Source organism: Aristolochia californica, unplaced genomic scaffold (assembly GCF_029961685.1).
Source record: "Aristolochia californica isolate CCGP_79_NKW_82.1479 unplaced genomic scaffold, dmAriCali1.0.hap1 SCAF_16, whole genome shotgun sequence".
Taxonomy (NCBI): Eukaryota; Viridiplantae; Streptophyta; class Magnoliopsida; order Piperales; family Aristolochiaceae; genus Aristolochia; species Aristolochia californica.
In genome coordinates, this window is record NW_027181837.1 from 2,161,646 (window position 1) to 2,185,976 (window position 24,331).

The window sequence follows — 24,331 nt, forward strand, 5'->3', positions numbered from 1 at the left end:
TTTAGTTAATAAACTCCTTCGGGAGGGGGGGGACCAGGGTATAGAAGCTGGAGGGCGCCAGCTTCCAGCCATTTGTGCGATACACCGCCAATTAGTTCTCAGAGAGGAGCCACTAAAAGCACTGAAGGCATCCTTAGTGTGAAGCCACAGAGAGATGTGTCCCACAATCAAATCAGTGATTGCCTTGGTTGAGAGGGATTTTGAATTAAACCGTCTGATGTTTCTCTCCTGCCATATCAGTCAAGAAATGTACCCGAGGCAGGCAGAGGCCATCATACAACCCAGCTTGGGTAGGGGGATGTGCTGGAGGAATTGACAAACATCAGTTAAGTGCTGAGGCATACAAAAAGTAATGCCAATGCGCTGTAAAATCTGGGACCAGACTCTCCAAGAGAAATGGCAATGGAACAGCAGGTGCTGAATAGTTTCATCTTCTTGGGAGCATCGGGGACAAAGTCTGCAAGGAGTGGCATTTCCTCTTCTTCTAAGATTATCTGCCATGAGAATCCGGCCATGGAGAGCGCACCGAGGAGCCAATATCTTCTAGGCGGTAGAGCTGATGTGAGGAGGTTGGGGTTCAAGTCTGCCGGTGATGAGAAGATAAGCAGAGGAGACCGAAAAAATTCCATTGGGGAGATGAGTTTGTCCAAGGTGGTGGGCTGAATGTCTACACCTTGTAGGTCAGATAGCCGTGAGGCTAATATAGCCTCCAATGCAGTGAGTCCACGCTGAAAATGGAAATTCCAGCATCCAGGGGAGGCCCATAAATCAGCAACCATGGCATTCTGAGAGGAGAAAATGGGGAGCAGAGGGGCAAAAGATCTGCCCAGATCCATACCATTGCAGCAACGACCTAACCAGAAACGAATTGTTTCACCATTGCCAACATAGAAGTTGATCCCGGCTCGAAAGGAACTGAGTAGGGGATAGAGGTGAGAGACAACATTGGTCGCCACCAATGATCCACCATCTTCCATCTATGAGAAGATTCATAGCCACCAGAGGTCTCCAAATTGCATTTGGATAGAGATTGAAACGGCAAAACCATTTCAGAAGGCAAGCCAAATTCATGTCTCTTGTTAGACGCAGACCAGGCCTGCCCAAAGCTTTGGGTTGACAGACATCTGCTCAATTGACTAGGTGGTACTTGAAGACATCATTGGCACCATGCCAAAGGAACCTCCTACGGATTCGATCAATACAGTAGCATATTTCCACCTGACAGCAGAAAAAAAAGAGGAAGAAAATAGGATTCCATCAATAGCAGCCCGGTGGAGGGTGAGCCTCCCAGCAGAAGAAAGAAAGTTGCCTCGCCATGTAGTGAGCCATTGTTCTAGTTTTTTTTATGACTGTATTCCAGAGCTGCTTGATCAGTCTTCCAATGAAGAGGGGAAGTCCCAAGTGCGAGGTGGGAAGAGTCCCAATCTGACATCTGAGATGCTCGACCATACTATGGAGCTCCCATGAATATTGAAGCCGAATAATGATGTTTTACTCCAACTGATTTTCTGACCCGATGTCAGCTCAAAGAGTTTGTGAAGCGATTTAATATGCTGTGTCTCTTCAACAGTGGCAATTCCGAATAAGATGGTGTCATCCACAAATTGTAGCAGGGGGATGTCAAGGTCAGCCTGGGAGGAAGATGGTTGGAGCCATCCAGCCGTTTTAGCGGCATGGACTAATCTAGAGAGATACTCCACCACTAAGTTGAAGAGTAAGGGAGAAAGCAAGTCCCCTTATAGAATGCCTCTAGACCCCTTGAAATATCCGAGAAGTAGTATTGAGTAACTTGTTAAGGAATAGTCCCAAATGGATTAATGAGTACAAAAATCTTGAGTTTATTAGTTGGGAAAGAGGCTTCCTAAGTTGGCTAGTCATTTTGGGACGGGCCTTGGACCCAACTTCACATGGTATCAGAGTGGGTACTCATATGTGGGCCTACACCTAAATTATCTACTCTACACCTAAATTATCCACTTGTAGAGCAACAAAAGATGGCCTGAATGTGAGGGGGAGTGTTAAAGAATAGTCTTACATGGATTAATGAGTATAAAGATCTTGAGTTTATTAGTTGGGAAAGAGGCTTCCTAAGTTGGCTAGTCATTTTGGGATGGGCCTTGGACCCAACTTCACATAGCTAACAAATGAGATGCAGTTGTGAATCCAGTATTGCCATTTAGGCCCGAATCCCATTTTGTGTAAAATATCCCCAATATGTGACCAATAGACTCTATTGAAGGCCTTTTCCAAATCTAGTTTTAGAGCAAAGTAGGGTCTTCCCAATCGTTTGAGATGTTCCATCAACTCATGAGAGGCCATGGTAGAGTCAAATATGTTTCTGCCCCGAATGAAAGCAGATCAAGATCGGCATAGCCACTTTGAGCCGGTTGGCAAGAATCCACGCAATGATTTTGTAAGGGCTGAATATAAGGCTGATAGGCTGATAGACTGATAATCTCTCATATGTTCAGACGATTGTTTCTTGGGGATTAGAGCTATGAAGGAGGCTCCAACGCTTCACTCCTCTTCACTCCTCTCATGGTCTATCTTACAGAAAAACAACATGGGGGACAGGTTGTAGTAAATTCCATTTTAAAGAAAATAAATTGTCAAAGACAGCAACTTCAACCAAAACGACAAAAAATCTCCTTAATTATGCAGAATAAAAGGAGGATCAGAACAACAAATAAACTCCCTTAATTGGATAAACACCCAATTTGATGAAAAAAATGACTGAATTAACAAAAAAACCCAACTACGGGCAAAATTAGGAAAGAGTCAAATTGGAACACAAGAAAAGAAATAAGAAAAAAAAGGGAAAATAGGTCAATACCCTGCAAGAATGTTATACAACACCCAAAAAATGGTGGACGAAGAAAAAAACCTCACTTTTTAAAGAAAAGAAAAGGAAAAAAGCTTACTATGCAAAGGGATCAACTACTTCCTAGACTTGTAGATGTATTCGCTACAATCTTGTGTATAATTGTGTAAAATTTCAATCCAATGCCATCAGATAATTCTGCATTGTATGCAAGTTCAGGTGTTGGTAGTGAAACTAATACAAGAGGAAGAAACGGTTCCTCTCATGGTGGTCAAGGACGATGTGATGGGTAAGGAAGATGTTATACACATTGCACAGGAAATAATCATCACAGTTGATAAGCTTTTTTTTTTTTTTTTTTGAATGGTGAAGATTATATTAAGTGGAAGAATTAACAAGATACAGAACTGGAAAAGCCACTTTCACCGCAAGCATGTTGTGGCAGATGATAACTATTGAGTAATCGTAGAAAATCAAGAATATTGTCTCCCCAAGTGTTACCTTAGTTTTTGCAGCTATGAACTTTCTTTCCTACTCCTCATCACATTCTACAACCATTGACTCAGGAGCTTCTCAGCATATGAGTGGGCAACAAGAAATACTCACAATTTAGATAATTTCAGCCAGATAAATTTGTTTTTGTAGTCGACGGAGCACAGTCACCAATCAATGGCACTATATTGTTCCATGTTACACAATTATATTGGTATGCACTTTAAGTTATTAAGAAGGGGTATTTTTGTACTTTAAAATATTAAAACTTCATTAATGAAACCTAGAGATGGGTCAAGTACAGAAAATGAAAGTCACGATAGCCTTCTCATTCTATTACCTTCTCCCATATCCTCTCTTCCCTCATTTCTCACACTGTCTTCTCTCAAGATAGGGTATTCTGGTTTGTTTTCTTTCCTCCATGTGATTTCTTTTATACAAGTAATCTACTAATGAGAGCCTAACATCCCCACACTGTTCTTCTGTCTACTTCTTTCCAATAAAATTAGGAGGTATCATAGATTGACTACTACCTTGGAATGTCTGGATCACAAAAGTTACGGTATCTATCTTCAAAGACCTGTATTTCAGAATGTATAGACTTATCAGCATAATCATTTAATGGGAGGAAATAGAACTGTCCTAACAAAAGAAAGAAACAAGATATACCTCAAAACGCTTTGAATCCAAAGCTCCAACTGGTTTTGAAAGGTCACGAAAGGTCGATGACTTGTTAAAGTCAAGCTTCTCTGATGAATAATCTGCCAATACCCAAGGAAAGACTGGATACTGAGTCAAGTCATTATAGGACCTTCCTCCTAGGGTATTTAATATCATTAGATATTCAAAATTACTAATGTCCCTTCTACGCCAACTCTCTCTTGCAGTCTCTGCCATCTCCAGAGCCACATGCCTATCTACAAAGGAAATCATTCCACTCCGATCCCTTACACTTCCTTTTGGAAATAATGCATCATTTCTTGACGAAACTATTAATGTTCCAACATCTTTGGCTTGCTTTGGGTATGCAAAATTAAAAAATACAGGAGCCACAGAATCATTGAAGAATATTTCTATTGCAGTATAGCGAAGCAAATACCGAGTCCAATGTACAGCTCTTATCTGCCAAAGCAAATTCAATTAAAAAAAGGTAAGGCTAAATTAGTGAAAAATCCGATAAAACAAAAGATAAAATTTTTGGAGTTAAATAGTATTAAGGTACCTTGCAGATGTTCCATCTTCGATAGCGTTTAACTTTTGTGGGTTCTCCATGAAGTGAAACTTCAGAATCAATATCTGAGATAGTGGCAGCATTTTCTTTGGCATCATCTCCAATAGGATACAACGCTCCTTTGTTTAACTTGCTTTTAAGAGTTCCACTCAACTGATCACATTTTGTCGAATCAGAGCTACTAAAGCTTTTAAATACTGAAGATCCTCCTGTCCCTTCTACCAAAAATTCTCCAAAAAAATGCAGAACATTGTGCATGATTGCTAAATTACCCGCTATCTTCCTCTTAGGTGTTACAAGTACACATGGAACAGACAGTAGGACCTGACAAAAAAAATCCTAGTTATTGAAAGTCTTTTACTTCATGCGTTTCGAGACAAAAAATAAGCACAGATTCAGGGCTTACATCAGTCATCTCTGTCACTGAAGTGACAGAAGCCTCCTGTCCTGGGTTATCTTTCACAGGCTCCAATAACTGGTTCTCTAAACCCTCATTAGACGCCTTTGAGCCCCTGATCTCAGAGTCCATTTCAAAGGTTTCCAAGTTTCGCTCCTCAGTAATACCACGTATCCCTTTTAAAAGAATTTGCTTCATTTTCTCAGGAACATAAGTCCCAGCATTGTTTGAAACCTCATTGACAAAATGACTGTTGTCACTCACAGAGGCTGTAGTAGGACGACATAATTTTTCATTAAAATGGTAATTCCTTTTCAACTTTGGTCTCCGTCGCCAAAAGTCTTCTGTCTTGTCAAGTTTCCAGTGTTTCACAGTACAGTTGGGAAATGAATCTGCAGACCATGGGCCCCTCTCATCAATTAGTGCACGGAACATGTGGACCCATTTTTCCTGTTGAAGAAGAATTCAAAGAAAATAAGTAATAGTCCTTTAAATATTCCTTCTTCATAAATAAGTAACAGTGCTCCTGAGTAGAAAGTCTTGAATCTTACGGCAACAACTTGCTGGTACTCATCAAATCCAAGCTGCACGGCAGATCTCCTCTTTTCATCAGAAGAAAGAATCATAGTCAGGTTTGCTTGGATCTCATCTTCAAAGGCTTTCTTCTGGTTTAACTCTGCAGATGTATTCTCTTCCATCTTGACAAGAAGCTCCTGCAACTGCTTTAACCGATCAGATTTGGAAATTTTCATGTATGTTGTCTCTTCAACAACCTGAGAACAAAACCTATGAGTTAATACACTTGGTACAAATTATAAAAGAAACTGGAAGACTAGTTTGCAGATAAATAAAAATGATATCGACAAGAATTTAGTTAATTTGATAGAAGGACAAATTTGTTGCTGACCGCAGAAAGAAGACGATCCTTTTGAATCAAACTGTGGATGGTACCAGCCTCCTGCAAGTTGCCGGCAGAATTTGCAGAGTCATCTTTCCCCAAAATAATGGTGGCAAGCATGGACTTCCCACAATTTACAGTTTCTCGGATCAACTGTGATATAACATGAAACCGTGCTCCATCATCCAGTGTTCCATATTGTGATCTCAAAGTAAGTATAGACCTGAGTGCAAGTTGCATATTAAAGTCATTAACTGCTTGTTGCTATTAAAGAGAAACTAAATATGTGAATCAAACCAGACTCAGGGCACAGGTACCAAATGAAAAGCTGCAATCTGCTCTTGCTTTGCTCATCATCTGCAGTAAGAAGACAAGGAAGAAGTAAAATGAACTGCTGAATACATCTTGATGCTCTTTCAAGATCAGCTTCACAGATGTATAAGACTACAAGCCGGAAAATAATTCTTGGGCATTTTTCTCCTCGTAAGAGCATAGCCTTATCCACATATTTGTTTGTCTTTCCACTCAATGCAGTGCTAATTCCTCCAGATACAACTACAGCTGCCATTTCAGCAGCTGGAATGTTCAAGGATTCTACTAAACCTCGAGCTCTTTGCCCAAATGAAGGTCCCCCAGGCACTGAAGATCTGGAGACTAACTTTCCAGATCCTTTCTCATTCATCTCACCAATCAGCACCCAGACCTTGTCGTACAAATTCCACCACCCATACTCTGCTTCATTTGCATTTGATTTAGGTAGCCTCTGACCCTGTGAATATCTGGTAGTAACATGGCAAGAAATCACTTAAGTGCACAACAGTAAGCACTTCAACAAAAAATTTCAGGGCAGCATAAAATCATGCACAACCGGCAAACATCAAAGGGTAACCAAAAGCAGTACCTAGGAAGTTGGTTCTCCAATTCTCCTTGCAAAACTTCGAGCACAGAGGAATCAAAGTCTTTGCGACCCTCCAACTCCAGAAGATCAGGAGAAACATCAGTAGGAAAATTATTCCCAGGAAACTACATAAAATTTAACCCAGAAAGATCAGATATGAGTGACATCAAGATAGGCTATCATGTCTTTGAAGGCCGGGTAGAATGAAAGGCCAATCTATGATAAAGATTAAAAGTAAAAAATCAAGATCAAGTCAAATACCGGAAGTTTGTAACCTCTTTCACTGATAAGCATCTCGTCAATTAGCCTCAGAAGAAACAACGTGTTGTCACGACATGGTTGTGAGATGAATATGCTCTCTTCAGATGAAATTTCCACTAGCCTGTCAATTATATCTTCAAAGATAACCCGAATCAAGTATTGACATGAATGATTGCCCTGCATATAGTAAGCAAAGAATTTGAGCTACTGATCTGATCATATTATACGTAAGACAACTTTGAAGCTCTTTCAATAGTAAAATAGGTATGTGAAGAGGAGGAAAAACCTTGGCTGGCATTCTAATAGCTGGACATAATGAACTGTTTAGTGGTACAGAGTCCTAAAGTTTATTTTCTCTAAGATATTACCAAAACTAATCCATTGATTTTGATAGATGTCTACATGTGACAGCTGGTAAGAGCTGAAAGGATAAGAGATAAGTAAACAACTTAAGGTGTACAAAAAACTAGAATACAAAATCGCTAAGCAGAGAAAGAACTTGTCAATTCAGCTGGCGAAAGCATTAGCTACCCATTTTGCTAAAACAACAATTTATAGAGAAGTGGACAGAAAAATAATTTATAACGAGAAGAAGAATATGGCAGAGACCAAAAATCAAGCATCCTCTCTTTTTTCTTCATTAACTGTATTAGCGACCACACTTAGCAAACTACTTTATTTTCTTTTTGTTTTTCAATGTAACAACTTTTCTTCCAACAACTGTATAAAACCCTGATGTACACCATTAATCCACTTGAGACCTAGAGAGAACCCCATAAAATATCTTTCAACTTCTAGACGACCATGACACTAGAACTAAGCCATTACCAAAAGCAATCTTAAGTTGAAGAATGTCCTAAACAATATGGGCTTGAGCTTCATTTCTTTGTCTTAATGGGCTTGGATGTATCAAATGTATTCATGTAAGCTTCAGCTTGCGTCTCTACATTGCTAACATACACAATTTGAAGATTCGATGACAATGCTCTCGGTAGCTCAGGCAAAGCAGGTTTTGGGGGAGCGATCGGAGATAATGAAGAAACTATCCTAGCTTCTTATTCTGGTCCCTTGGGCACAATAGACTCTACATCAGCTGAGCTTTAAGCATTGTTCCATGGGCTTGTCATCTTCTATAGCCATTTTAGTGGCCAGCTCTTGATTGAGGGTGACTCTAAAACTGTAACTGACTGGTGGTTCACATTGACTACTCCTTGGCAGCATTGGAAAACCTTTCATGGAATTGTAGACATTTTCTCTTCTTTTGACTATGTCTGGATCCACGTTCCTAGGGCCTCTAATTCTTTAGCTGATTTCCTTGCTAAGCAAGGAGCCCTTCTCCAATCGCTTATTTGAGGGGAAAATTTCCTGCTTGCTTTTGTTTTCTTCTTAGCTTGACTTCAATAATTAAATCCACTTTTTTCTTCAAAAAAAAAAAAACCCAATTTGTCCTCTCTGTATTTTTCACATGTTTTCTCTTGTTGTTGTTTTTGGGCTCTTTGCACCTTTTTTAAAAAATCTTCTCATCTTTCAAAAACAAAAAAGTGCTTCAATTCCAAGCCAAAGCAGAAGTAGAGGAAGCAGATGATGTTTGTTGCCAACTGCCGAACCTATTTATTGAATTGATCACATGAAATAATTGCTGAGAATCACTGTCCTCTCTTAATGAAGCTGAGATGTTTACTGTCAGAGTCCAAGGGTATTTTTATCATTCTACAAGTGAGTAGTTAAATCATTAGAATTATTCAATGTTGTCTTGTTATAAAAAATAGTTACAAAGGACAAAGATGCAATTTTTGTTGTTGTTGTAGATAAGTCATGGAGGGTATATGTGTCTTTTTGCAATGACTCAAGTTTTAATGGAAGAGAGTACAAGATTGATTTCCCCTAACGAAGGTGCTGCCTCATGGAGCCCTCTCTCTCTCTCTCTCTTCTGTTTCTTCTTTCTTCTCTCAAATTTATTTTTTGACATGACATCAAAGATTATCAATAGATAGAAGAGGGGTTTCAGGTTATTGTTCGCTCTCAATGCTGTGATCTTTCACTAGGTTATTCTCCCATATCTTCATTGTTGATTGATCTAAAAGGTTAGTGTTTTTCATTTATTTGTGTAATAATCTAAGGGTCAATCACTTGTGCTGCTTCGTAAAGCAGTTAGTACGTATATCTAAGGCCTCTTTTGCTACTCAAAAAAGGATATTCTCACCATCATGATGGCATGATAGTACTCTCTTGGAACGTCAGAGGAATCAACTCGCCCTCCAAGCGCACATCATCAAAGCAGCTATTTTTTATTGTAAACCAAATATTGTAATCCTCTTCGAAACTAAGCTGCAATGTTTTGATAACTCTGTTGCCGGAAGTCTCTAGTATAATTCGGACCCTGAATGGGCCACGGTTGATGCGGTGGGCCACTCTGGTGGCATTCTCGTCATTTGGAACCACAACTCGGTTGAGGCCGTCTCCACTAATCCTAGCCTTTTTTCCATTTGCATTCGATTCCGAGACAAAGCTATGGGCACTGAATGGGCCCTTGGGGGCATATATGGCCCATCTCGGCATGGAACCTGAGCCTTTTTTTGGGATGAACTACTGATGCAAACTCAACAATGGGACTTACCTTGGCTTCTTGTCAGGGATTTCAATGCCACCCTCCGTTGCTCCGAAAAAAATCCCGTCTGTAAAAAAAAATCTCCACCACTATGAGAACTTTTTCAGATCTAATTTGCACTATGGAACTCCAGGAAATACAACTATCTGGGAAAAATTTACTTGGTCCAATGGACAGCCCCCACTATTCTTTCCAAATTAGATCATTTTTTGGCAAACAATGATTGGCTACACCTCCTTCCCAATACATCCGGCCAAGTCCTCAATAAAATTGGCTCTGACCATTGGCCAATCCTCATAAATACTCACCCCCCAACTTGGGGACACTCTCCATTCAGCTTCGAAAACTCCTGGTTCCTCAATGATTCTTTTGTCCCCCAACTGAAAACATGGTGGGAAGATTTTAGTCATCACCCAAACCCTGGTTGGTCGTTTCCTTTGAAGCTCAAAGCTCTAAAGCAAATGATCAGGCCCTGGGCACGTAGCCTCACTGCTACTACTGTTGCTGCATCTGGGAAAAATTCCATCCGGCAACGCCTATCTAAGATTGATCTCCTCGAAGAGCAAAGGTCACTCTCTCCCAGTGAACTCATTCTTAGAAACCACTTAAATTCTGATCTCTCAAATTTCCTAAAAAATGAAACCACTCAATGGAAGCAACGAGCCAGATTTTGCTGGCTGAACGATGGGGATGGCATTACAAAGTTTTGCCATGCCATTGTCTCAGCTCGCCGAAGAACTAACCGTATATCCTCCATTCTTCATGAAGACGAGGAGATTACGGATAGCATCTCCATTGCTAATGTGCTTGTGAAGTGTTTTACAGATCTCTACATTGAGGAATACTTCAACAGGCCTACTCTCGATCAGATTGAGTTCAATCGTATTTCTGCGTCTGATGCTGCTCTACTGGAGAGGCCTTTCTCTCCAGAAGAAATTGATGCAACTGCACTTGGTCTGCCGAAGGATCGAGCCCCGGGGCCAGAAGGCTTTAACGGTGAATTTTACAAAAAATATTGGGAAGTTATCAGAAGTGATGTACATGCCTTTGTAAACAATTTCCATCAAGTAGGAATCACTCACAAATCCATTGGTGCCTCCTTCATCGCCCTTATCCCCAAAAAAACCAACTCAACACTCCCTCAAGACTTCAAACCTATCAGCTTGACCACAAGCTCATACAAAATTTTAGCCTAGATTCTCTCCAACCATCTAAAAGCTGTTCTCCCCTGTGTTATTAGCCCATGTCCAAGTGCTTTTATCAAACATCCTGGACTCAACTATGGCAGCCCATGAACTTTTTCATTCCTTTAAAAAATCCAACCAACCGAGAGTTGTCATCAAATTAGATTTCGAGAAGGCCTTTGACCGGGTCAACTAGAAGCTGATTGACCACCTGTTCGGTGAAATGGGCTTCACCACCCGCTAGAGATTCTGGATGAGAAGTTGCATTTCCAATGCCTCATACTCTGTTCTAGTCAATGGTAAGCCATGTGGGTACTTCATAGGCACAAGGGGTATCAGGCAGAGAGATAGTCTCTCTCTCCTTTGATCTTCACACTCATTGGGGAGCACTTGGCTGCCATGGTCCGACTGGCTAAAAGGGTAGGATGGCTCAGCTGTACCTCCCCTGATCCTACTCAAGACATTGCCTTCCTTCAATATGCAGATGATACAATCTTCTTCTGCGAAGGCTCTTTAAACCAAATTCACAACATCAAAGCCCTGCTTAACTTATTTGAGATCTCATCGGGCCAGAAAGTCAGCTGGGCAAAATATCTATTACTGGCTTTAACATTGAAAAAAAATTGCTTAGCTCAATGGCAAGCTATCTTAGATGCAAAATTGAGATGTCTACTGGAACATATCTCGGTCTCCCCTTGACTGTCTCTCTTCCAAGGCTTCTTAGCACCCTATCATTGAGCGATTGGAAGGGCGCTTGGCCTCCTGGAGAGGTGGTTCTGATTAAATCCTGTTTACATTGAATTCCCAGCTACTATTTGTCCATGTTTCGATGCCCTGTTTCTATCAGAAACAGAATCGAGCTTCTCAAAAGAAGATTTTTGGGGGGAGGGCCAAATGGGGAGAAAAAATATCATCCTGTAAAATGGGATGAGGTTTGTAAACCAAAATCTCTCAGAGGTCTGGGTATTCAGAATACTTCCACTAAAATTTTGCTCTTCTCCTTAAATGGATTTGGAAATTCAATCTCTACCCTGCCTCAATATGAAGAGCTCTAGTAGCGGCAAAAGCTAACAAGCATTTGGGCTGGTGGACAGGGGGGGATGGCTCTATTTTCTCTCCCCTGCCTGGAAAATAATCGTCCTACTTCTTCCAAATTTCAAGAAAGCAGTAAAGTGCTATATCAGAAATGGTACCTCAACAAAATTCTGGGATGATTGGTGGATTGGCCAATCCAGCCTCAAATCAGCCATGAATCAATCTCTAGCCTCTCCGGAAATTCTTATGCCTTCATCTCTGAAATGTGGTCAAACAGCAGGGATTGGAACTTAAATCTCAGAAGACTTCTTTCTGATCCTAAAGCCATGCTGGCCTCCAATCTCCTATCATGTCTTCTTGCAGTGAAGCCGAATAACACAGATGATACATTGATTTGGACACCTTGCTCAAAAGGGTCCTTCTCCACTGCCTCAACCTACAACTTCCTCTGCAACACATCCACAACCCATTCAAATCACCCAGTGGCCTCTGCTTGGAACTTCCTTGCCCCGCCACGTGCAAAAAATTTCATTTGGACCGCCTGAAGAAATAAAATTCTCACTTCTACTTCTTTAATCCGAGGGGGTACCCAAACGACGATCTCCTTCTCTCTTTTGCAAGCCCTCTTGGAAACTCTGATTCCACTACAACATAACTTTCAGGATTGCTAAACGGAATTCAAATTTTTTCAAGTCCACTCTACATAGAAGGCGACTCAAAGGTGGTCATCAACTGGTGTGCAAAATCCATAAGGCCTCCATGGTGTCACTGGGATACGTACTCGGAAATATGTAATTTAATTTCCCATTTGAATTGTAATTGGAAACACGTTCCTCACTCTGCCAATCACTTGGTAGACAACCAGGCTAAGGCGGGCATTTCACTCCAACACTTTGTTGTAGATGAAGGCCCTCAGACCTAGGTTTGATTGTATTTGCTCCTTTTTTAGTCTATATACACATTTTTCAAAAAAAAAACGTATATCTAAGGCCCTTCTAGGGTTGGATGAACTGTTGAAGTAGGGTTTACAGGAGACTTGTGCCTGTGTCATCTTTCTTGATGCACAGGTAAGCCTCCACAAACAGATTTATGTGCTGGAGTCGCAGATTGCTGGTTATTGGAAGTAATCAAATTATGTGCTCACTAAATCCAGGCTGTGTATCTGCGGTTCCACAAGTGTTTTATAAACTAGTTAACTTTTTTTTGTGAGCAGTTCTTTGGTTGATTGTTGTAGGGACTGTTTTATGCTTTTGGGGGTGTAATTATGACTAATATAAGTGAAGTTAGTACACCAACTAAAACATCAGACTCTGAGAGATCAAGGACTACATTTAGATTATGTCTATTAAGTTGAATAGATCTAGTTACTTAAAATTGGTCTAGAGTCATTAAGAAGTTCCTGATTGCTGAAAGGAACACAAAGTACATCCTTTTTTCTTAAATGATGCTGATTTTTATTAAGACAAAAGCTCAAAAGAGCAATTTAAAAAGGAGGGAAGCCTTCCCAAACAATGAGAGATTGCTGGGAAGTTCCGATTTTTGCCAATTTATCAGCCAAAGAGTCGGCTGATCTAGGAATGAGATTCCAATTACAATGAGTAGAAGATACAATGTCAGCAATACTATCAGTGATGGGGCAGTGGCACCAAGGGGGGGAGCAGTCTTTGGAACACCAACTAATAACAGTCTTCAAGTCACCTTCAATGATTAACTTGCCATGGAGACCACCCTTGAAGATTTGGAGGCCTAACAATAGAGCACTAACTTCAGCAGTATTAGAATCGGCAATGCCCATCGGACCAACATAAGAAAGAATAGGGTCTCCATTGTGACCTCTGAACACACCGCCTGCTCCAGCCGGCCCAGGACATCCAATAGCACTACCATCAAAATTCAGCTTAATGCAGTCGCAAGGAGGAGGATCCCAGATGGCCATACTCGGAGTTCTGCAAGGGTCTTATTAATTACTAAGCATTAATAGTCAAATTAAAATAGTAATTTAATTTGGTTATTTGAGGAAATGCAACTTCTCAATTCGAATAATTGGAAGATTTTAAATATCTGGTAAAGAATCAAAATAATTAATGATTTCAAATCATATTTCATATTTGAGTTCTCTTAATGAAATAAAGGCTGGTGAATCGGATAAAGGCTGGTGATAAGGGCGGTGATCTTTTAAGGACTTGAAACAAGACTGATCGACCGATCATCCTAAGGGCGTTCCACACTAGCTTTTTAGGGGACCAGAGCAATAAGGGAAGCACCCACGCTCTTAAAAGTGATTCCACGATCATAGAAACTTCGGATCATGAAAACGATATCCGGTTTCAAGACGGGCCAGCAAGCCTTATAGATTCCCCGTTGAACTCGTCAGGCCCCAGGCTCTATCTTGGGGGAGTCCCAGGACCACATCCTCAACCTCCTATTCAGAAAAAGGAAGCTCAATGAAACTCGCCAATATGGGGGAAATGGTGGTGAAGCGAAGGCTGGAAAGTCTGGGCTGGTGGTCATACTCCCTGTATAGATCTGCAAAGAAACTGAGAAAAACATCAGTAATGGAGGTCCTACCCAAAGTAACCTTGTTGTCAATAGACAAGGAGGTGACCCGGTTAATCCTCTGCGGGCCGAGGCGATAGCATGGAAGAACTTTTGTCTTACATCACCCTCGGCCAACCACTTGAAACGGGCCTTTTGCTTCCACTGAACCCTTTAACAGTGTAGAATAGATTGAAAACTGCACTGAAGAGAGATGCGGTTAGAAAACTTAGGATGAGTAAGACATCTTTGCTCCTCAAACATATCATGGGCAGCAATCTGAGACTGGAGAGAGGATTTCTGAGAGGAGGTAGTAAAGCGACGCTCCGAGGACCATGATTTGAGCTTCACTTTGATACTCTTTAACTTGCGCGGGAGAGACCAGCCATCATAGTTAGGGTCCCCAAAGGTTTCCTACCAAGATGCGACGTTGCCGGCGAAATGTTTGTCCAACAACCAAGAATTATCAAACCTGAAAGGGGCAGGCACCCATTTATCAAGTTTGGTATCAATCTGAACAGGCCAGTGCCAGCACGACTCAAGACCGATCCACAAGTGTTGTCGTAGAGTCTGAGCCATTCACTACTGGCAAGGAAACGATCAAGCTTAGACGGGATGGAAGGTCTCTGACCATTGGACCAAGTAAACGCCTTGCCAGAAAGGCTGATTTCTTCCAGCTCAAAACCGCTAATAATGTCAGCAAATTGCCTTATGGTTGTGATAGTTCGGGAGGTAGGAGGGACTTCTCATTGCAAAAGCGGGTTGCATTAAAATCCCCGGCAAGGAGCCAAGGAATGGGCTAGAGAGGCAGAAAGCCAAAAGCTCATCCCAAAAAGAGCGCCGATTCCGGTATTTGGTAGGGCCATAAATGCCAGCAAGTCCCCCAAGGAATCCAGTGCATCTGTCACGCAACTTAATATCAATAGAGAAGGATCCAGTCACGTGATCTAAGACTTCAACTACAGAGGAGTTCTAAAGAAGAAAGAGGCCACCAGAAAAACCAATAGCATTCATAGCAAGCCACTCCAAATTATTACAACCCCAGAGGTCATGCATAATGGAATTGGAAGGATTCTGACATTTAGATTTTTGGAGGATTACAATAGAAGCTTGGGCCAACTCGCTTGTTCATGAGAGTACTAACATCCACTGAACCTCTTGTACAAGTCGTAATAGGCGCCTCTAATGAAATGCAGCAGCTTATTTAGCGCATGACAATTAAATGGTGCCTCCTCATAAACATTTGTAACTCAATCTTCCACTCCTACACCACATTGGCTAATTCAGGTATGTTAGCTTTTCTTGTGCGTCCATCCTCCACTTGGGTTCTTGACTCAGGGGTGTCTACTCATATGTCAAGTATGTCCACATTGTTTTCTGATTTGAAGGAGCACACTTCTATTAAACAAGTCACCTTAGCTGATGGATCCATTTCTCCAGTATGGGGAATGGGTACATTAAACTTGTCCACTTTAATGTCACAACAGACAGTTCTGTTTGTCCCTAAATTTCCTCTTAACTTGATGTCAGATTTTTATCCTTCACACTGTATTTTTCAGGATCTTACTACGAGGCGTATGGTTAGTTCGGCACGTGAGAGAGGCAGACTATACTGTGTGGAGGATGATTCACAAAACTCTCCACAGGCATTACACACTAAGGTTTCTCCTCTACAATGGCATCTACAGTTACGTCATTCATCTCCTTCAAAGTTGACTCAATTATTTCCTACCATCTAACTTGGGAGGGTAGACTGCCAAAATCACCTGCCTCCTTAACATCCATCCCACTCCTAGTTCAAATGCCCAAGCGACAGGGTAACTATCCAACCTCCAATAATCAGCCTGAGCAGATCCAGGTCTTTAATCAAGTTAAAGATCCTTGGATAGGTGTTCCAGATAGGTCCATCACCAAGCCACCAATCACCCCAGAATTTGACAGATCTTCCATTGCCAATACAAAATTTCCATACAAACTAATATCCCTCATTATAAAACTGAAATGATATATTCACAAGTGAGTATATATAGATATCCCTCCTCTGGACAGAGGGCAATCTATTCTAAGAATAAGCAATCATAAAACATGTAGAGAAGGGCAACTGTTTCTCATTAACGCATCTGATCAAAACAACCTCTTATATTGGATTTCGATCATGCCCATAGGTGCCCAGAATGTCTCCCCCAAAACGCAACCAAGAGAAACTGTCTATACTAGTAGAGACTCTGTTTTTACTTGACAACAACTATCGATAATGAAATTCATAGTTTTGGTGACAGAAAAAAAACCACCAAAAAATTAGTATGTATCTGTACCTGTTCCAAGTGCAAGAGTAAGACATTCAATGTCTCTTCCAACTGCTGCCAGCCACCTTTTACTGAACATATATAGTGAGAAAGAACAGAGCAGAATACTTTCCGCACAAGATTTTGCTCATTTTTCTTATCACTATCAGCTTGCAGTTGAGACACAGGGCTGTAGTTCTTCAGCACATCAAGAGATAGCGATGTTACTAACCAGGAATTCCATCCATTTTCCTGTTTGGACCATACAAGTCATTAACTAATATTCTTGAAAATTAAATTACACATCAGACATAAAAATACCATTAGTGCTTCAGAGCTTGAAAGATTTGAATCAAGCAGATCAAGTAAATCTTGCAAAATTTTTGTCCTTGTAAGGGTGTCATCGCAGCTTGACAAGAAGTTGAAAATGAGCACCAAAACCTGAGGAACATAGAAGTGTGAAGAGAAGCTGCTAGAACCATGTTTCTTAAACCTCTGGTTTTCAGGGTGACTACATTTTTGTAGAACCTACAAGACATTGTCATCAACAGCAGTTAGAGCAGTTAACTATTTTTTCTGAACACAAGAAGAAAGAAAACAGAATCAGAGGTTTCATATCTCAATATCCAATATAACCTGTTTAGGGCTAGCACCACCAAGGAGGACATCAAACAATGTCGCGCACAAATGATCTGACAGTGGAAACATGAAAAGCCTATCTGACATGGCAGAAAAAATGGGTTGGGATCTTATCACTGCTTTCTTCTGCCCCTCTGAAAGAGATTTTGTTCGTCCAACTGTGAGATTGAAAAACCTTGGACCTTTCTTTTCAGAGGGAATACCAACCAAAAGCTTTCCTAAGAATTGCAAGCCTAGAAGTCTGATTGGTTCCTGGTCCCTAAAATGAATAAAACAAAGCAAACATTCAGAGGAAATGAGGGAAAAAATCACCAGACATCTGGCTGAAACAGTCAATTACTTATTACATCATATTACTGTGAAGAATGGATAGCAAAGGTGTCATGTTTTATCTAGGCAATAGGAATACAAGGAGAGTAAGTATAGCCCTTCAAAGCAACATGGAAGATTAATAACATGTCAACTATCTTAAACATGTCAGCATCAACAGAGATAAACTAAAATAACAATATTTCATATTTCTAAAATTTTGGACAATGAATGGCTGACCTCTGGAGAAGATTAATAAAAATGTGGCAGCCACTGAGAAAATTGACTTGATCAAGGAAAGACAACAGCACTGGCCTTTGAGAAACAGCACGAATAACCATATGCAGTACATCCTCAATGCAGACCATATCACGACTTCTCTCAAAAAATGCTACAAGAGCTTTGATATCAGAGCCTTCTATATTCTGCCTGTGTAATTCAAAGGTTCCGAACAGAATTATTGGTGATGCTATAATCACTATACTTCATGCAGTCTTTTTCATTCTCTCTTAAAAAAAAGCTAAAATAAAACTACTTAACCAGACTCCCACCACCAACATCTTCAACAGCATAATCTTCATATCAGATATGAAGAAGAATCGAACGTATTACCTTAAACTCATTTCAGCAAGACTTAAGAGCAGAAGACGTATTTTTTGAATCTCATCTCGATCTGGCCTCTCCCCAATAACTATTCCAGTTACAGGATGCAAAAGAGGTTTACAGCCAAAAGCAGATTGATCTGACTTCTCATCCCAGTAAAACTGGTGTATGATATCAAGAATTTCTGGGGTCCGGCACAAAGTTGTCAGAAGCCTAGGATCAGTCTCAAAGTATTCGATGAGAAACATGTACAGTTCACGTTGGACATTATAATCCGCATAGACCCAGATATGAGGATTCAGATAAATTGAAGAGATAGCATCTTTCACCAGAAGCTCTGATAAACCTAATTCATGTCAAAAGAATATATTATTTGCACGAATTAGTTTAACAATCAATATAGAATCATTTGCAATTATGAGAGACAGAGAAGAGAGGAACCAATTTACATTACCACAGTTTCCCACAATGTTAAGCAGATGCTTCAGAGCTGAAAGAGCTTCCAAATTAAGTTGCTGAGGTGGAACTGATCGGAGCAAGAAACCTAAAATTGAAAATCCAGAAAGAAGATGCATCTGTTGCTGGTTAGCTGGATTCTCATCCAAAACAGATGCTATAAGCTCAATAACTTCAGCCGCATGCCTATCTCTAGTAATAGATCTGAGCAATGTATATTCAGCCTGTCCACCTTCTGGCTTTTCAGAGATGTCATACTGAGTCAAAAGTGGGAAAAAGACAGAAACACCCCCAACACAGTAAATGATGTGTTGTAACATACGACGGGAACATAACTGTGTTCCATCCAAGATTATAGCATCAAACAATTTCTTATCCGTAGTAGGAACAAACACCCGTGAAACATTAAACAAAGCCTTACCATCAGAAGCCTGCATTAGGCATGGAAATTAGCAGAGTTAAAAAGAGATATATTTGTCAGAAATTTTAGATTTTTGAAATAAAATAAGGAATCAAACCTGTGCATTGAGCCCAAAAATGATCTTTGATGCAATACCATCTTTAGCATCAAAAATCCCATTTGCAGCATCACTAGTAACAGTAATGTCATTGCCAATGAACGAATACATGTAACTAGGTCCCAACGAGTAAATACCCTTGACTTGCTCTGATGAAAGGGCATCACCAAACAAATACATAGGTCCAATCTGCCCATGAAAAGAAAATGTATCCTTCAAAGGAATCTGAAAGCTCTCTTCAATTGGAGCTAGAATGACTTTAGTGCCAATTGAACAACGTGTTAAAAGATCATTTACTTTGGGGTACCTAGAAACAAAGAAAAAGAAATCAAATTTATTCCTCATCAATAATTGTACAAGAGAAGAAGAGAGACTTTCTTCCCACCTTGTTGCTTAATCACCAAAACCCCATTTTTCAAAATAAATCTCAAACATGCTCTTATTTATTCTCCACATCATTACTTGATGTTGTTTAAATAGTCAAGAGTATTTAAAGAGCTTATTTAGGAACCAGATAGTCAACTAAGCAATACTAGAGCCTCCTGTCAACATCTTGAAACGAGCTACTACGGTCATTAAACTCTCTAAGTTTATCTTCCTTGCAATGTCCAGATTGAGCCTCCATCTTCATGAAGATGTTCAGGAATTCATACAGAGATCCTCCCCCCCCCCGGCACCTTTAAACCAATGTAGCCATTGAGAAGGCACTGGAGAGACAGCTTTGTTCCCCCTCTCTCTTCCACTCCCTCACACATCATTAGCCCAAAATCTAAACCATTCAATGAAACTAACAAAATTTTCAAATTAGCTTGGAGAAATAAGAAGCAGGATGTGGTAATGTCAAGAAGTACTGTCCAGGGGTACTTTGGTCATTCAAAATCTAGGATAGTTTGGTCAAATGCCCTCTCTCAAATCTAGGCTTGTTATGTCTTTATTCACATTATTAGTTTTCTGTTTATGTACAAAGAAAAATTCGAACACGATGTATTAGTAAGAGGGGTACTTATGTGCATGTACTTCTTTGTTACTGAAGTGAGTCATATAAGATAAGAGGGTGTCAAACCCATCCCCTCACTTTTTTTATTTTTTTTGAGAATGATGTGTGTATTATAAAAGAGAAAGTAAAGATACAAGCATCTTAGGGGAGCTCTCGTGATAGAACATGGGATTGGAGTGAGACTCCTTGTTTAGCAACGTTTTTTTTTTAAATGACCTTGTTTAGCAATGTTATTAGCAAAAGAATTTGCTGACTAGAGAACGTGGCCCTAAGTACAAGTGAGAGTAGAAGTGATGTCTGCAATTTCATGGAACACCATCCAATGTCGCCAGGGCGGATCCTTGGGAGAGGAGCACCGGCCAATCATCACCGATGAGTCTCCTTCAATAAAAAGGGGACCAGAGAGATGGTCAGATGATAAGTCCCTGAAGGAGTGCAAACAACTTAGCAAAAGTGGAGTTAGAGATTGCCATAGGCTCAGCATAAGAGTAGAACAGAGCGTCGTTAGAATTTTTTATGACACCACCAAAATTAGCAATCTCAGGGTTGCCAATGGCACTACCATCAAAATTGAGCTTGAGAGCACTAGCATGGGGAGGTCACCAAGTTGCCAAGGTTGGAGGCTGAGACGGGGCGAACATATGGGCCATGGTGCACCAAATGAAGCGGAGCCATCCCTGTGTGAAGCCAAGAGAAAACATGGCCAACAATTAAGTCAGAGAGACTTCTTTATGATTTCTTAATTTGTAGTTGAAGCGGCGGTTGTTTCTCTCCTTCGAAAGGTGCCAAGGGGTGAATGCAAGGAAGCTTGAGCTCCCAACTTCGTAAGCCAGGCAGAAGTGACGTCCTTGGGAGCACAAAAGTGAATACTTATCTTGTTGAGCATGTAGGACCAGATCTTCCAAGCAAATTGGCAAAGGAGGAGTAGGTGGTTAACAGATTCCTCAACGGTGTTGCAGAACAAGTAGAGAGCACAAGGAGTAGTATTGTCGCGCCAATGAAGCAATTGCAATGTCAACAAGATTGAGGCCTGCGGTCCACCCCTTCAGGTGGTAACATGTCGAGAAGACTGAGAACACTCCACTAGTGTCCGGCAACCTGATCATCTTATTAGAGACATGCACTCGGATTTTGAAGGAGTTCATATCATCCAGGAGAGTGTAGACAATAAAAGTTTCAGCATCATTAAACCCATGTCTGAAATTGGAAATTCCAGCAGTCGTTGCGGCCCCAGACATCAACAACAGTCGTCGAGCAATATGAGGTAATGGCGAGCAACGAGGGATACGAGGAAGCTAAGGGGCCGAGTCCATTCCGCCAATTAGACAAGAACTTCGTCATCGATCCATTGCCAACGTGGTAGTGAATAGCAGCAACAAATTTTGGCAGGAGGAGGAAGAAGGATCTCTAAAGAGGTGAGAGGCAAGGGCGACGTCCACCAGTAGTTCACCAATCATTGCCCCACCAGAACTTAACAGCCACCATAGGTTGCCAAATAGATTTAGGTGACATATTGAATTTCCAAATCCACTTGAGCAAGAGGGCGGAGTTCATATTAGTTGTCAACCGAATGCCAAGGCCGCCTATGGATTTAGGTCTGTAGATATCAGCACATAGTGGCGAGGTGATATCTGAATTCACCTCGGGGCCCTCTCCAAAGAAAATGTCTCTTGAAGCATTCAATCCGATGGTGAATCGAAGAAGGGCAGCAGATAAGAGGGAGGGAGTAATTAGGATTCCCAGCGAGGCAAGATTGTAGTAGTAGAAGCATGCCAGCCTTGGACAAAAGCTTAACCCTCCATGTCTCCAGCCTCAATTCCAACTTCTCAATCATAGGAGTTCAAAGATTTTTATGGGGGTGGCAGTATATAGGCAGGCCCCGGCAGCATCTGCCAGTTTATCTTCTGCCCCGAGGAGAGCTCGAAAAGGCTGAAGGCCTTGACGCCTTTGATCTGCTCAAAGGTGCCTTCCCCCAAAGGGTATGATGTCATCAACAAACTAAAGAAGTAGGATGTCAAGCTCCGATTGGTTGAAGACAAGGTGAAGCCATCTAGCTTCCTTGGGGGTCTCCCTATCAGGTGACTCGGGAACCGTGGAAGAGTCCGCAAGAGGTACCATTGAGGAGGAAGGAGTAGGAAGCTAAAGATATGCAACTTCTAATCCAGAGTCTCCAATGATTACCAAAGCCCATTTGTGGGAGGAGGTCGTCAATGAGCTGCCAATTGACTCGATCAAATGCCTTCTAAGATTGAGCTTGAGGGCATATCTGGGTAATCTGATCTCTTAAAGGAAACCAGGATTTCATGGGCGGCCATGGCTGAATCAAGAATGCTCCGCCCTTTCACAAATGCACTTTGACCCTAGTGGATGATCGTAGGGAAAATCAGCTTAAATTAGTGGGCAAGGAGCTGGGCAATGACTTTGTGTAGGATGGAGACGAGGCTAATCAGGTTGAAGTTGTGGGGGTGCTAGGGGCTGGCCCTTTTGGAAATTAGTGCAACGAAGCGAGCCCCATAGCATAGTCAGTGATACCGTTTTGATGAAAACTGGAAGTTTTAGAGCTTGGGCCGGTTGGTACATTCCTCCGAGTACAAGACTGTGAAAAAACTTATGAGAGAATTAGTAATGGAGGCTCTATCTGAGGTTACTTCATTGTTGATGCACAGGGAAGTAACCCAGTTATTCCTCCTTCTGGCTGAGGCCATGGAGTGAAAGAACTTCGTATTTCTGTCGCTCTCAACACTTGAATTGAGCACATTGCTTCCAATGACAGTGTTCACTAAGAAAAATTAATCAAAATTTGATTTGGAGAGATGAGAGAATAAAATTCAGAGTGAGTGAATGGAGAATAAAATTCAGAGTGAGTGAATGGCCTCAATTCTTCAACACCATTAATGTTGGCAATCTAGGAGAGAAGAGAAGCCTTCTTAGCACGGTTGGCAGCATGACGATCAAAGGACCAGACTTTGAGGATGGATTTGAGAAGCTTGAAATTGCAGGGGAAGGCCCAGCCAAGATTGGTTGAAGATGAGAGATTATTCCATAAGCCCAAGAGGAGGGGATCAAGGTCATTCTCAAGAAGCCAACTACTTTCAAATCTGAAGGGCTTGCTACCCTAGCGTCCGAAATTAAGTGTCCAGTTGGATTGGCCAATGGTCGAATCCAGCACAGATGAGCACTTTCCTTGTGGCATTTTTGTAGAGCCTGAGCCAATCAACATTTACAAGGAAGTTGTCCATTAGACCAGGTGAAGGTTTTTGTCCATTAGACCAGGTGAAGGTTTTGCTAGTAAGGTGGATCTCGTCAAGCTCACAACAGCTGATGAAGTCAGCAAAGGCACACATAGAGGAAGTAATTCTGTAGGCAGGCGAGGAGTTGTCCTTGCAAAAACAAATGGCATTGCCAGAAGCCAGGGGTGTTGTCATGGATGGAGAAGACCAAGGAGTTCATCCCAAAAGCCCGGCCTCTCCCTGTAGTGATTGGGCCCGTAGACTCCAGCAAGGCACTAGAGGTTGCCTGAACTTCTGTCCAGAAGTAGAAGGCCAATGGAGTGGGATTCGGAGGAAGTGGACAGGACGTCAACAGAATTGGCATCCCGAAGGATGAAGATGCACCCTAAGTGCCTGGTAGCTTGTCTCCTGAAGAATGATGATGGAGAGGGAGGCATTGGTGGTAAGAATTTTCTAATGGTGGCTCATTTCCTTTGGGAGCTAATTACTCTTACTTTCCAAGAGCTAATAATCCCCTTGGTATACGACTCCCATGAGTTCAGTGAGTTCCATCATGGTCCTCCAGGTCTCATCATTGTAATTACGCAAGTCCGATTGAAGAGCAGCAACCAACCTCCTCGATCTTTCACCCAACAGGGGAAAAGAAACCTGACCAATGGTGGGATCAACTGGGTATTGGTGCAAACAGTTGGGTTCGCCATGGAGAGGCTGTCTAGAATTGTCTCGGGTGAGAGTGTGCATGGGGGGGGGGGGGGGGGCGGGGGTTGGCGGTTGACTATGGTGGTGGACTCATTATCAAAATGGTGAGCTGATGGGGAATGTGGGGGTGTAGATGGGGGGAAAGCCATTTCAGAAATGGAAAGACAGTGGGGTGGCCGCTTTTCTCTGTCACAGACGGGGTCTATATGAGAGTGGGTTGGGGTGCTTGGAGTGA

At 41.5% G+C, this 24,331-nt stretch overlaps 1 protein-coding gene across 6 annotated transcripts in view; it reads right to left on the reverse strand.

Moving 5' to 3' along the window:
- The window catches only part of LOC137953487 (BEACH domain-containing protein B), a 113,644-nt gene that overhangs the window by 13,127 nt on the left and 76,186 nt on the right, over positions 1-24,331 (reverse strand). For 5 of the 6 annotated variants that reach the window (XR_011112385.1, XR_011112384.1, XR_011112382.1 and 2 more), the window contains exons 20-35: positions 19,171-19,477; positions 18,651-19,083; positions 18,206-18,542; positions 17,834-18,022; positions 17,282-17,543; positions 16,967-17,173; positions 16,676-16,897; positions 6,999-7,175; positions 6,741-6,862; positions 6,157-6,618; positions 5,849-6,062; positions 5,493-5,714; positions 4,951-5,391; positions 4,536-4,868; positions 3,983-4,435; positions 3,847-3,893 (exon numbers count right to left, since the gene is read on the reverse strand). Coding sequence is in view for 1 of the 6 variants with exons in the window: in XM_068800910.1 (XP_068657011.1) it covers positions 3,847-3,893; positions 3,983-4,435; positions 4,536-4,868; positions 4,951-5,391; positions 5,493-5,714; positions 5,849-6,062; positions 6,157-6,618; positions 6,741-6,862; positions 6,999-7,175; positions 16,676-16,897; positions 16,967-17,173; positions 17,282-17,543; positions 17,834-18,022; positions 18,206-18,542; positions 18,651-19,083; positions 19,171-19,477 (4,428 nt within the window). In the remaining 5 variants the exon portion in view is untranslated. The remainder of the gene's footprint in view (positions 1-3,846; positions 3,894-3,982; positions 4,436-4,535; positions 4,869-4,950; positions 5,392-5,492; positions 5,715-5,848; positions 6,063-6,156; positions 6,619-6,740; positions 6,863-6,998; positions 7,176-16,675; positions 16,898-16,966; positions 17,174-17,281; positions 17,544-17,833; positions 18,023-18,205; positions 18,543-18,650; positions 19,084-19,170; positions 19,478-24,331) is intronic. The other variant, XR_011112386.1, reaches the window with a different exon arrangement.